Here is a 12026-nt window from a genome sequence, read left to right on the forward strand (position 1 = left end):
AGGGGAGGGGAGGGGAGGGGAGGGGAGGGGAGGAGCAGAGGAAAGGAGAGAACTCTGTCTCTCCAGATATACAATATGTTCCCATCCTTCATGGACTGGATCCCTGGGCCCCACCACCGAATATTTAAAAACTTCCAAGAGCTCCGACTCTTCATCTCTGAGCAAATTCAGTGGCACCGGCAGTCACGACAGACTGGGGAACCCCGTGACTTCATAGATTGTTTCCTCGACCAAATGGATAAGGTACCAGTCCCTGCTACCCTTAACCATACCCACCTTGCCAAGCAGCAGGCATTAGAGCACCTCTGTCCATTCCCAGGAGCAGCAGGACCTGGAAAGCCATTTCCAGGACGAGACACTGGTGATGACTACTCACGATCTTTTCTTTGGTGGCACTGAAACCACAAGCACTACTCTACGTTATGGGCTCCTCATTATGCTCAAGTACCCCGAGGTGGCAGGTTTGAGAACTGGGTCCACCCCTCCCCTCCCCCTAAGTGAAGAGAGGGTGGCTGGGGTGGGGTCTCAGTAAAGCACAACTCAAAGCCTCCAATGACCTCAGCCAAGGTGCAAGAGGAGCTGGACGCCACTGTAGGTCGGACCCGGGCCCCTAGAATAGAGGACCGTGCCCGCCTGCCTTACACCAATGCGGTGCTGCATGAGATCCAGCGTTTCATCAGTGTGCTACCACTGGGGCTGCCCCGGGCCCTCACCCGAGACGTGAACCTCAAGAGCCATTTCCTGCACAAGGTGCACAGGGAGCCGGGGAGAAGGGGACAATTCAGAGACTAGGTTCAGTGAGGGCTAACACAACCAGTACCCCGGGGCCTCCCTCCTAGGCTCTTCCAACCACCTTAGGGGCTGGGGTGTAGCTATGTGAGATCACTTGCCCAGCACGGCAGGGCCCTGTGTTAGGTGCCAGCAACAACACTGTGTTACCCACAGGGCACATTTGTGATTCCCCTGCTTGTGTCTGCACACCGGGATCCCACCCAATTCAAGGACCCTGACCATTTCAATCCCACCAATTTCCTGGATGACAACGGCGAGTTCCAGAACAGTGATGCCTTCATGCCCTTTGCCTTAGGTCTGGGGTAGGAGGGAGGGACCTGAGTGGCTAGCCTTGGGGGACTGGCAGGGGCTTGCTCATCCCACACCTGCATCCACACCCACAGGAAAGCGGATGTGCCTGGGTGCTGGCCTAGCCCGCTCCGAGATCTTCCTCTTCCTGACGGCTATCCTGCAGAAGTTCTCCCTGCTCCCCGTGGGAAGTCCTGCCAACATCAACCTTACCCCACAGTGTACTGGTCTGGGCAATGTGCCCCCAGCCTTCCAGCTCCGCTTGGTGGCCCGCTGAGCTTGGGCTTCACTAGTGACCTCAGTGGCCCTAATATCCTTACCTGCCCTAACTATACGTGTAAATCTCTTTACAGAGAGGAATACAAGTGTGTGCGGTTCTGAGGTAAACTTTTATTTCTTGGCTGGCAGAACCTCCATACCCATGCTCGTCATGGCACCCTACTCTGCCCAGACAGTGGCACCCAGTCCATACAGTGCCACAGCCAAAGGGGCTGGGGAGTCACTTCACATTCCAGGCCGGAGGAGTGGGGACGAGGGTGAGATGACACCCCCACCCCAACACACCTTTCCAGCAAGAGGCCATGACTCACCTCAACCCCAAATCCTGCCTCTTCTCAGCTCTACACTCAACAGACCAAACACGGCCACCAGACATGACCGCCAGCCACACTGGCCACTGCCAAGGTCAAAACCCAGCACCGCTCGCTCACAGGGCAGCAGAGGTTTCTTCTTGTTGCTCCTCAGTGACACTTAGTGCCCTCCACACCACACAGTACAGAGGCAAGCCAGAAGCAGCAGCAGTGGCAGGAAAGGAGCGGGCACTGAGGCAGGAGCTGCTGCTGGTCCACGCAGCTCTGGGGCTGGCCATTAGGTAGGTGTAGTTGGCTGTGATACTGGTACTTGGACACCTTTCTGTCCCGATGCTGAGGATGAGAGGAAGACAAGAAATTGTGAATCACTAGGAAGGGACAAAGAAACCAAAAGAAACCTGGGAAGATAGGGAGAGCATTAACAGAAAAAAAAAAAAAATGGGTCTCAGGTTGGAGATACCAGGAAAGTAGGCAAGAACCGGGCAAAGGGACTGGCGAGAAAGACCTGTAGGAGTGGGCTGGCGGCAGTGCTGGTCTAGTGTGGCAAAGGCCCTGGGAACCACTCTCAGCACCCAAGGGGTAAAAAAGGCTAAGGACCTGGCAGCACACAGGGACTAGGAAGGACAAAGGAAGAAAGCACGTACCTAGCTGATACTTGTCTCTGGCTGCTGCCCGTTCCTTGGCATCAAAATACCAGACAGTGATGGCGTACCTGAAAAATTGGGCAGTCAGAATGACTTTTCTGCCGTTCTAGAGCCACCTCCACCCTTGCAGGTCCCACTTAGGCCTTCTCAGCATCTCATCACTCCCCTGTCAACTCTGGGGACTGGGGACAAGCTAAGAAATGTTTGGCACAGGGGAAGCAGCTGGACAATCCCTAAAGTACAGGTCATACCTGGTGGCATAGGCTGGCTTCACCTCATGTGGGTTCCGTCGGTCAGACCAGAAAATGAGCAACCGGTCAAAGAGTGGCTCGATGTTGGCTACCACTGGCCGACCCTCGGGGAAGATCTGCAGCAGGCCGCCATGCACCTGGGGGCAGGCCAGATGAGTCTACTGGTGAAGCCTGTACCCTGTCTTACACCGCACCCATGTGCCCACCAGGGGGCGCAGCGCCAGCACACATCACTCCCTCCCAACACTCAGGCCCTTAAAATGAATGACAGCCCAGAGTCTACATTGCCATGGAGATGGGCAGGAAGCTACTAAAGACAGGAAAAGGGGGAGAATGTACAAGTCTGGGTGGGGCTAAGCAGAGGCACCATTCCCGGAAAAGAGGGAGGGCCCACAGTCAGCTGAAGAGGAGCCTGCAGATGTCACTGCCCTGTGAGCTGAGGAGTGGAGGGCAGGATCCCAGCTGGAACATAAGCATACCATCCCAACCCCAAACCCTACCTTAACATCCCAGTTCTGATTCAGGTAATAGATACAGGTGATGCAGCGCCCATCGCCGTGGGGATTGTCAACATGCCTCACGTACCCGAGCCCATTGCCTGGATAACACGCCACCATGGCCTGGTAGAAATGGAGGAAGGTGGTTTACTGAGACCAGGCAGAGACACCGTGAGGAAGCAGGCTAACCATTCCTGCCCTAGGTCTTTCCTTTATCATCTTAGGTTATGGAGTTCCAACCCAAGAGACCTTTGTCCTCTTTCAGCCGGATTCCATCCTCAAGTTCACAGAAATCTAAGCTCTTTCGCCTCAACAAGCCACACTCCCACGACCATCCCCACCCTAGAACCGGAGGGACTCAACATGTAAATGATGGTTTGTGCTTGTTAGAGAGATCCTGACCTTAGCCATGTGTAGTGGTGTGTGGTGCACACCTGTGATCCAGCACTAAGCACGGCAGCTTTAAGGCTGGCTTCAAGTACTCAGGGAGAGCACAGAATCTCCTAAGTTTTGAGATATGGAGGCTCCTTGAGTCTGGAGCCTCTTCCAGTTAGTTCTGTTAGAGTTCGAAGAAGGTACAGCCTAGATTTTTTTTTCAAGGTTCTCTCAGGTGATTCTACTGTGAAGTCATGCTGACTTGACTACACTTGACTATTCTCCAGCTACAGGATCTGTCCCATGAATATAGGACAGGAACCTGACCTAGAACTCCAGCTCCAAGCATGCTGCACACTGCTGCCATCCCCAGTGCTCCAATAGGCCTCACCTACCCCTCTGTAAAATGGGGCTGATAAGCACCTCCCTCCCATTAACTCCTCTGACAACATCTCAGAGGCAGGCCTCCACCAGGTCTCATCTCTGTGGGCACAGGTCTGCCTTAGGGCTCCAGATTTCCCTGTCTCTCAACCAGACAGCCAGGGCCTGAGGACATTTGTTACCAGGAAGCTAACAGACAAGGCCCAGCCACCTCTGCAGACCCAATAAGCAGGGTCAAGTCTCTGTAGCCGAATGAGCTGTGGCACTGGGGAAGGAAATTAAGTTCCCCACTTGAGGTAACGCCACTTGACAGGATGCTAAGAACTGAACTAACTTGTGTGCATCTGCAAAGATACAGCGCCTGCTGCCACAGGACAGAGAACTGAAGCACAAGCTGAAACGTTACAAAGTCAGAGTCACCCCAGTGCAACTCCACTGGGAGAGTTCACAGTAAGCAAAGTGACGTAGTTAGCATGAGAACCCTTTGGCTTTTGCCCAGTCAGCAACCATTTCTCTTGATCCTGCCACTCAGGTACTACTCTGCAAGCTGGGGTTCCCTGACAATGCTCAGCTACACTTTTGGGTCCAACCTAGCCCAACAAGACAACCATAGAAACACACTCATAATCAGATCCATCAATGTGTGCTGCTGAAACAGGAGGCTTCCCCAGCACTCAGCCCTACACCCTCCTCTCAAGACTCCTCCACGCACTAATCCTAGGGTTCACCGCGCTGTGCACACTCAAGTCCTCTCTGCATCCCATCTGTACACCTGACCCAGCACACACCCTACTTTGGGAAAGAGCCTTAGTAAGGCTACACAGCAGGAATGAGCTCCATTACCAGGGTACAGTAAGTGACAAGGCCCCCAGGGAGAAAACCTGGCCTCTGAGCTCAGGAGGGCAAGTCTTCTCTGCATGACTTCTGCAGATGGGATGGCCCTCTAGGCAACCACTCACTGGGAGGAAAGCATGTGGCTATGGCCTGGTGGCTTGGAATCAATGAGTCACTGATTAGAGATGGGCAAGGCCTCTTGAGCTGGAAATCCAATCAGGGCTCAAGCAGGTTCTTCGAAGAAGATGGGGACAGCAGACAGTGCTGTACTTACTACCTTTAATCAATCACCACACAGCACTACACACCTGGAAAAGTACAATTTCCCACCATAGGGCCAAGACCACCGTCCTGCAAGTTGACTCTCCCTCTGCTCCAAGCCTCAACACACCTACCTTCTCCCCACCTCAAAGCCTGCAATCCTGTCTGTGTTATTTTAACAGGTCCCTAGACCTTAGCACAACTAGCATCATGTTAGGGGAACTGTCCTGACCTCAAAACCTAGCATATAAGAGCCCCAATACCTGTCAGAACAGAACAAAGATGTAGCCCATGGTTCCAAGAAAATCCTAAATGCACCAACCTTGCTCTTCTGTCTTGGCTTCTGTAGTTCTGCTTCTTTCTAAACTGAAATGTGCCAACCAGAACATGCTGTTTGTGCATAAAAGACACACAGCTGTAAGGCTCAGGGCTGCATGATCTAGGCAAGTTCTGCACGCAGCTGACAGGCAGCAATGAAACCTTTTGGGCTTTAAGAGTGTCCATGTGGTGTTCTCTGGTGGACTTGTCTCACCACACTACTGCTCAGGACTCAGCATCTAGGTCAAGAAGCTCTGGGCCAAGCCAGAGTACGCTGGGTTCTACCTGCAGTATCAAAGTGCTGCTCTCAACAGCAACACCCCCCCACCCCACCCCCGGGAAAAGTTCCAACCACAGGGACAGCAGTAGAGTGACAAAGGAATTTACTCTCCAGGATGCTGGAATCACCGCTATTGGAATAATGTACCACGGACCCTACCATGCCATACGCACCATTATCAGAAGCCAGTGACTCAGTCAGACAGCAGACCTGCTCCAAGCTACAATTAAAGGGGCAAACTACACTAGCTGGACCCTCCCTGGGGAATCCCTCTGCTCAACCTGATGCCAGTCAAGTCCACAGAGAAGAGACAGGGAAAGAAGGGAAGGGAAAGGCAGAGGAAGAGCTCTGCTCAGCAATGACCTAGGTTAGGTTACTACTGGTCAAGGCCACACTTCTGGCCGGTGTCCTCACTGCCACTGCCTCAGATCACTTCAATACGCCACAGTCGCACTCTCGAGCACAGAAAGGGAGGCTACATGTGGCCCTTCCTTTGTAAGTGGGAGAGCATGGAGTTGCCATGTAGAATGCTTGGGCTAGCTCCCTCTGTCCTTCCACCAATCTGAGCTGTTATTTCCTCCCGAGGGATAAGAGCCACTTAAAAGAACCTGACTCAGCCCTCTGCAGTCCTAGCGCAGGTCCTGTCACTAACACAGGTGGGGGGAGGCCCCACCTATTCCTTCAAATTGCTTTCCCAAATGGCTTGAGTAGCCAGGCACTTGAACCAGCTTTCTCATCCTCTGAGGCTACAAAGCTATGTCCCAGTCCCTGGGTGCTCAGATCTCCTGGTGTCCCCACTGACTTCCCTCCTGCAAAGCTGCTGAGCTGGGGAAGCAACACCGATCTTGCCTGCACAGAAGCCAAACCCAGGGAGGAGCCAGCTCTGGCTCTTCAGCTATCAAGTAACAGGAGGGAGATGGAAGTAGGACAGGTTCCAGCTGGGGTAGGGAGGAAAGCCTGGGGGATGGGAGGCAGGGGCCATGGTCCCCAAGCCAGTTCCAGTTGGAAAAGAAAGCTGTTCTGAGGCAGAACCCAAGATAGGACAGTGGAGATAAGGAAGGGCACCATTAGGGCAGAGCACAGTCCGTAAGACCACCAGCCTGCAGCAGGCACTCTCTCAATGGACTGTATTCAGATCACACCAAGCCTCAGACTCACACACCCTTCCATTGAAGAAAACAAGTATGTCAACAGACTAGAAAGGCCGTGGAGGTCACTGTCTGTCCAGTCGGCTCCTGACAACTGGCCACTAACTCCAACCAAATGTACACCTTTCCCAAGAAGGTCTATGGCTTTCAGCAGATTTATCCGAAAAGCCTTGACTTCAAAACCATTAAGAACTACTGTTCTGCAACAAGGAGGCATAGAGGAGAAAAATATAAAGGCAGAGAGGGTCAAGGAAAGAGATCAGAGACATGCAGGTAGGAAGTGACAAACGGTCAGAGAACGGAGAACAGGGACTGGGGCGGGGAAGAGTGGGAAAGATGCTGACAAGTGCTCTACCTGGGCCAGCACACTGTCACCCAGTGTCACCATTGGGAAGCTGCTCCTAGTCTCCTGGCTCCAAGAGTTGGCTCACAGGGCAGAAAGGAGGCCAGGCTCCGTGCTCAACTAGACAGGCAGCACCCCATCCTCGGCCTAGGCTAACTCGACACTGCCAGCCTTCCCTCCGCCCTCTGGTTCTGCCATCTGCTTGCCAGCTTAACTACCCGTGGTCGAAGGAGAGTCTGGACAGTCAGGGGCTCTGGGTCTTCCAAGGTCAAGAACCCCAGGCTGAACTATTTCAGGTACAAAACTCAAAGTCTAGAGGGAGGTAACTGTAGCCCCTCTGACGGAGGTGCCTACACCCTGCTATATAACCCACAGAGGCTTGTCTCCAGACCCCCATGCCACAGCATCAGGCACGCACCAGAAAAGTGCCTTACCTTGGTGCGCCCATTGATGACGTAGTTGCCCAGCCGCCCTGCACAGTGGCGGATTACTGCGTCCACGTGAGCCATGAGGGCACCAATGCTTCGGCAGCCTGGCTCGTGACCTTCTACCCAGGCAATCTGGTCCCCACGAATGCTGCGCGGTGGGATCGCCCGCTGGCTCACTAGTTGCCCATCACGGAGACGCCCGCCCCACTTCAGGGCTTCCACCTCAGCCAGCACACGGCCACCCAGTACTGCCCCCAAGAAGTTGTCCTTGACACAGATACCATAGTACCGCATGCAAGGCACAATATAGTCCAGGGCCAGGCGCTCAGGTGCAGATGGCTGGACTTCCTCCCTCAACCTAGCACTTGCCTCGCCACTGCTATTGGTAGTGTTGCTGTTGCTGCTGCTGTTGCTGGCACCGCTGTCACAGCCCATACCACTTTCCCCCTTGGCCTCCTGGTTCTCTTGTCTGGCCCACGGTCTCTTGCTGGGTGAAGGGGCATCCCCACCATCCTTGGCCCACTTCCGTTTGGGGGCCTCAGGCCGGGCACCCTGGGCCGCCAGTCGCTGGCACTCCTTGGTGACCAACGCAGCAGCACCTTCACTCTGCAGTGGCCAAAGCTCACCACCATCCTGCCCACCAAAGCCCTCCCGCAGGGGACTGGCAGTGGTCGTAGTAGCAGTGGCTGTGCTTCTGGGGGTCCCATTGCCAGCCGAGGCCTCCCCAGATGCTCCTGGACGGTGATAGGCCGGGAGCAGAGGGCAGGGCAGGTAACTCTCCACCCCCATTCTGGCTCGGCTAGACTCCAAGGACTCTGACACAGACCCTGGCAACTTAGGGAGAGCTTGATTCAGGGCCTGCGGCTGGCACGGGCTGTCCATGGCAGCAGTGTCTTCATCCCCCGGGCATGGAGGGCACGGCCCGGGCCCATGGTGCCACCCTCCTCCGCCTCCTCCTCCTCCACTTGATGCAGCCCGGGGCCGCTGGGCCTCGTGTGGGGCAGGGTGAGGCAGGGCAGGCAGCAGGGGCTCCTCTAGTGCTCTGGGGGTGCTCGCTGGTCCCCAAGTCCACAGTTGTCTCTAGGAGCTTGAGAAGGGACTGATGGGGGTGGCTGGAAAAGAGAAAAGGAAGAACTTAAAAGGAGTCAAGAGACGAGCAGGTGAGAGGGGTGGGGATGGTACCAGCAGGAAGTAGATGACAGACTGGGCCACAACAAACACACACGCACACAGGGAGACAACATGGGGCATATAACTTGGGAATTTGAGAGGGAATGTCTGGCATAAAGAGTAATAGAGAGAAAGTGCAGAGAACGTTGCATGACGGCCCAGAGAGGAAGGCGATAGGGAGACAGAGATATCTGAGGACGAAAAGCAACGATGCAAGTGGAAAATACAAGGTACCTGCCTGAGGTTTCTATAGAGACTCAGAGAGATGAGGGAGGATGACACAGAAAACGGGAATGTGGAATCTAGGGTAAAGTCAGGGTTGTGGGGAACCAGCGGGCAATGCCACCGCGCAACATTCGCGGGAACCTAATCGCCTGGGTGGAAGGTTACGAGCCAGGGCAGGCGGGGAAAACCGGGAGTCCAGGGACAAAGAGAACAGGGAGAAAAACAAGACGGCAGGGGAGCGGGAGGGCCGGTGGGGTCGACCTGTGCCCTACGGGAGGAAGCCTACTGGGGCCCGACACACACCCAGCCGGAAGGGAGGTCCTGCCAGACGGACGGACTGACGGAAGGGAGCCCGAGAGCAGAGTCCGACCCGACTGCCTTCCTCCCAACCCCCTCCGCCGGGACCCAGGGGCCGCGGGACGCCGCGGGCGACTGAGGCGGGGCCGCCTCGGCCCGGCCCCTCCCCTTGGTGGTTATTGCGCGCTCCCGTGGCCCCCAATGGTCCGCCCCGCCGCGCCGGGCGCGCGCTTCCTTCCCCACCCCCAACGCCCTAGCGTGGGGTCGCTGCCGCCCGCGCGCGCTCCCGCCTCCCGCCTCCGGCCCCGTCGCCCGCGCCCGGCCACCGACTCCTTCTCCTCCCCGGGTCTTTCCCTTCGCGCGACCTCCTCACCGAGTTTTTTCCTCCGGCCTCGGCGCCGCCGTTTGTGCCAGCCGCCCTGCGCTTCGCAGCGCGCCATACCCCGCCCCCCACCGCCCGCGACGCCCCGCCCCCGCCTCGCCCGCTGGGCACGTGACAGCGGCCCGGCCGAGGAGACTGCGCGTGCGCGAACCGCACGTTGACAGGAGGCTTAGAACGCACTGCCCAACAAGTGAGTTGGTCTGGGACGCGAGGCTCATTTGCATTATGTGCTCCTCCCCTTCCACGCGAAAGCAGACACGCAGGTTCAGTAAAAGGCGTTCTGTGACTTCTCAAGACGGCCCCTTGGAGAGGGGTACAAAAGAGCACCCTCGGAGCCAAAAGTGTCAGTGAACAGCTATCAGCGGGGTACTTGGCATTTGCTATGCAAATGTCTCATTTACATGGGCCGCTCCTGCACACAACCCAAGAGGATATTGAGAAATGACTGCGCAGTTAGTTGGAAAGTATATGTAAATTCCTACGTCAGTAATTTACATAAGCACTTAAAAAAAAAATAACGGTGAGTACGGGATGTCCTTAGAGAAGCGAAACCCGGTAGAACAAATGGGCAAATGTGTACTATTTGCATGACCCGCTCCTCGCTGCTCCCTCAGGGCAACTGTGGGAGTCAGATTAAAGCAACCTGGGACAGACTCACAAAGACATTTGCAAAACCCAGCTCCTCTGTAGCCCAGGAGGATTTTTTGTTTCTGTAGTGCTGGAGACTGAATCCAGAGCTTTGCACGCGCCATGCAAGCGCTCTACCACTAAGCTACTCTTAAAATTTATACCACTATTCCAAGGAGGGCTGTGAGAATAGGGTTATTTGAATGCCCCACCCTTTCCACCAACTCCAGGGCCTACCAAGTGGGCAATCAGTGGGCTTGGATACTTGCTGACATTTTGTGAGAGCAGCTGAAGCTGTCCTGAGGGGGGGCTGCACCTGTCTCCAGAAGGCCATAGAAAGACATCAGGGTACATTAACTATGACCAGGAGTCCAGGTCGCACAAGAACCACAGTGGCACATGGAGAAGAATGTTCGTGTTCGCAGGCACACAGACACACACACACAAACAAATCTCCATCAGTGCACACACCAACCTCGGGAGCACATGTTTTTAGGAACACAGTGAGCCACCGTCCTAGTTTGCAGACATGAAGTGGTGTACACTAAGTCAAACCAGGCACAGACTCAAGACCCCCTTAAATTCCCAAGTCCTTGGTCTTGATATTGCACACAACAGCAGCCTCACCAACACAGTCACCAGGCCAGAGACTACTCACATGCCAGTGTCACATGTTCCTACTGACACTGCCCCATACATGTTACACACAGGGATGTCACTGCTGCACACACCACCTTTGATGGATCGTGTACTGCCACTACCATGAAGCATATACACAAACTGGGCATGGGTACATTGTAATCCCAGCTCACCGGAGGCTGAGGCAGGGAGACCTCAAATTCCAGGTTAGTCTGGGCTATAACAAGGCCCTGTGTCTAAAACGGGGGCTGTGTGTAGGAAAAACCAAGGACATGTGTACAATGACAAACTCTGTCCTCAATGAGTATGTGAGCCAGGATGTACCTACCCCAACTTGTCCCACAAACCAAGTCCCACCCACAAACACGGCTCCCCCTCAGGCAAAGGCCCATTCATAACTTCCGTAAGAGACCACTTCAGTTTCCTCATCTCAGAATGACAGAGGCCGAAACACAGGTGTAAACAATGCTTTATGGAGGACCAGGACAGGATGGAACAGGCCTCCAGGTAATAAATAACAGACTTGCAGGCAGGAAGTTGGGGCCAAACGGCCCTGGTCTCAAGCTTTGGGAGTTCTTCAGGTATGGTTAGGGGCTCAGGGGGACTAGAGTTAGCCAAGACAGAGGAAGCAGCAGCAGGTACGGGGTCCCCTTTCCCCTGTGGCTCAATCTTGCCCCAAAGCCAGGCCCCACCAGGCCAGGGAAGGGGGATGGGTGATGGAGTAACTTTTCTGTGACTGGGGCAGATTGGGGCCTGGCCTCTTGGGGCCTGGTTCTGAGCCCCAGCCTTCGGGCAGGGCTGGTCCAGAAGAACAGGTGAGCTGAAAGAGAAGGGCATTGTGACCTGGAGGGTCCGGTCCTGAACTCAGAAGCTGGCCTCTAGATGTCTTCCTGGCCTTTGTCTGCCTGGACTCTTTTTTTTTTTTTTTTCCCAGACTGTGCACTGTCTGACTCTGTTGTCCCTCTGCAGGTTATGTGGGGGACTCATTCTCCAAACACAGCCCTATTGGTTTGCATCTGTAAAGGAGCATTTCCGTACCTAACTACCATGGCCCTTGCCAGGCGGTGACTCACACATGATATTCCAGGACTGGAGAGGTACAGGCAGCAGGATGGTGAATTTAAGACCAACCTGAGCTACAAAGTGAGATCCTGCAGGGCAGTGGTGGCGCACGTCTTTAATCCCAGCACTCGGGAGGCAGAGGCAGGTGGATTTCTGAGTTCAAGGCCAGCCTGGTCTACAGAGTGAGTTCCAGG

General features: G+C 55.0%; 3 protein-coding genes across 7 annotated transcripts in view; 1 reads left to right on the plus strand and 2 right to left on the minus strand.

The window, feature by feature from the left end:
- The window catches only part of LOC110299395 (cytochrome P450 2F3-like), a 4350-nt gene extending 2993 nt beyond the window's left edge, over window positions 1–1357 (plus strand). The window contains exons 6-10 of the mRNA XM_021169065.1: window positions 67–243; window positions 320–461; window positions 563–750; window positions 946–1087; window positions 1176–1357. Of these exons, the coding sequence (XP_021024724.1) occupies window positions 67–243; window positions 320–461; window positions 563–750; window positions 946–1087; window positions 1176–1357 (831 nt within the window). The remainder of the gene's footprint in view (window positions 1–66; window positions 244–319; window positions 462–562; window positions 751–945; window positions 1088–1175) is intronic.
- A 93-nt stretch (window positions 1358–1450) lies between these two features.
- Window positions 1451–9614, minus strand: Egln2 (egl-9 family hypoxia inducible factor 2). Of its 4 annotated transcripts, none has more exons than XM_021169164.2 (6): window positions 9496–9614; window positions 7437–8542; window positions 3066–3185; window positions 2566–2702; window positions 2315–2382; window positions 1451–2003 (listed from the first exon to the last, which is right to left on the minus strand). In XM_021169164.2, the coding sequence occupies exons 2-6, from the start codon at window positions 8310–8312 to the stop codon at window positions 1948–1950; spliced, it is 1257 nt and encodes a 418-aa protein (XP_021024823.1). In that variant the 5' UTR covers window positions 8313–8542; window positions 9496–9614; the 3' UTR covers window positions 1451–1947. The 4 variants fall into 4 exon arrangements, with proteins under 4 accessions (XP_021024823.1, XP_029335360.1, XP_021024824.1 ...); XM_029479500.1 differs by having other exon boundaries at window positions 7800–8542; window positions 9496–9575; XM_021169165.2 differs by lacking the exon at window positions 9496–9614 and adding an exon at window positions 9129–9290.
- Window positions 9615–11221: 1607 nt separating this feature from the next.
- The window catches only part of Rab4b (RAB4B, member RAS oncogene family), a 10201-nt gene continuing 9396 nt past the window's right edge, over window positions 11222–12026 (minus strand). For both annotated transcript variants that reach the window (XM_021169166.2, XM_029479501.1), the window contains one exon: window positions 11222–11590. The gene's annotated coding sequence lies outside the window, so the exon portion shown is untranslated. The remainder of the gene's footprint in view (window positions 11591–12026) is intronic.

The sequence above is a fragment of the Mus caroli genome, chromosome 7 (assembly GCF_900094665.2).
Source record: "Mus caroli chromosome 7, CAROLI_EIJ_v1.1, whole genome shotgun sequence".
In the NCBI taxonomy this organism is placed as follows: Eukaryota; Metazoa; Chordata; class Mammalia; order Rodentia; family Muridae; genus Mus; species Mus caroli.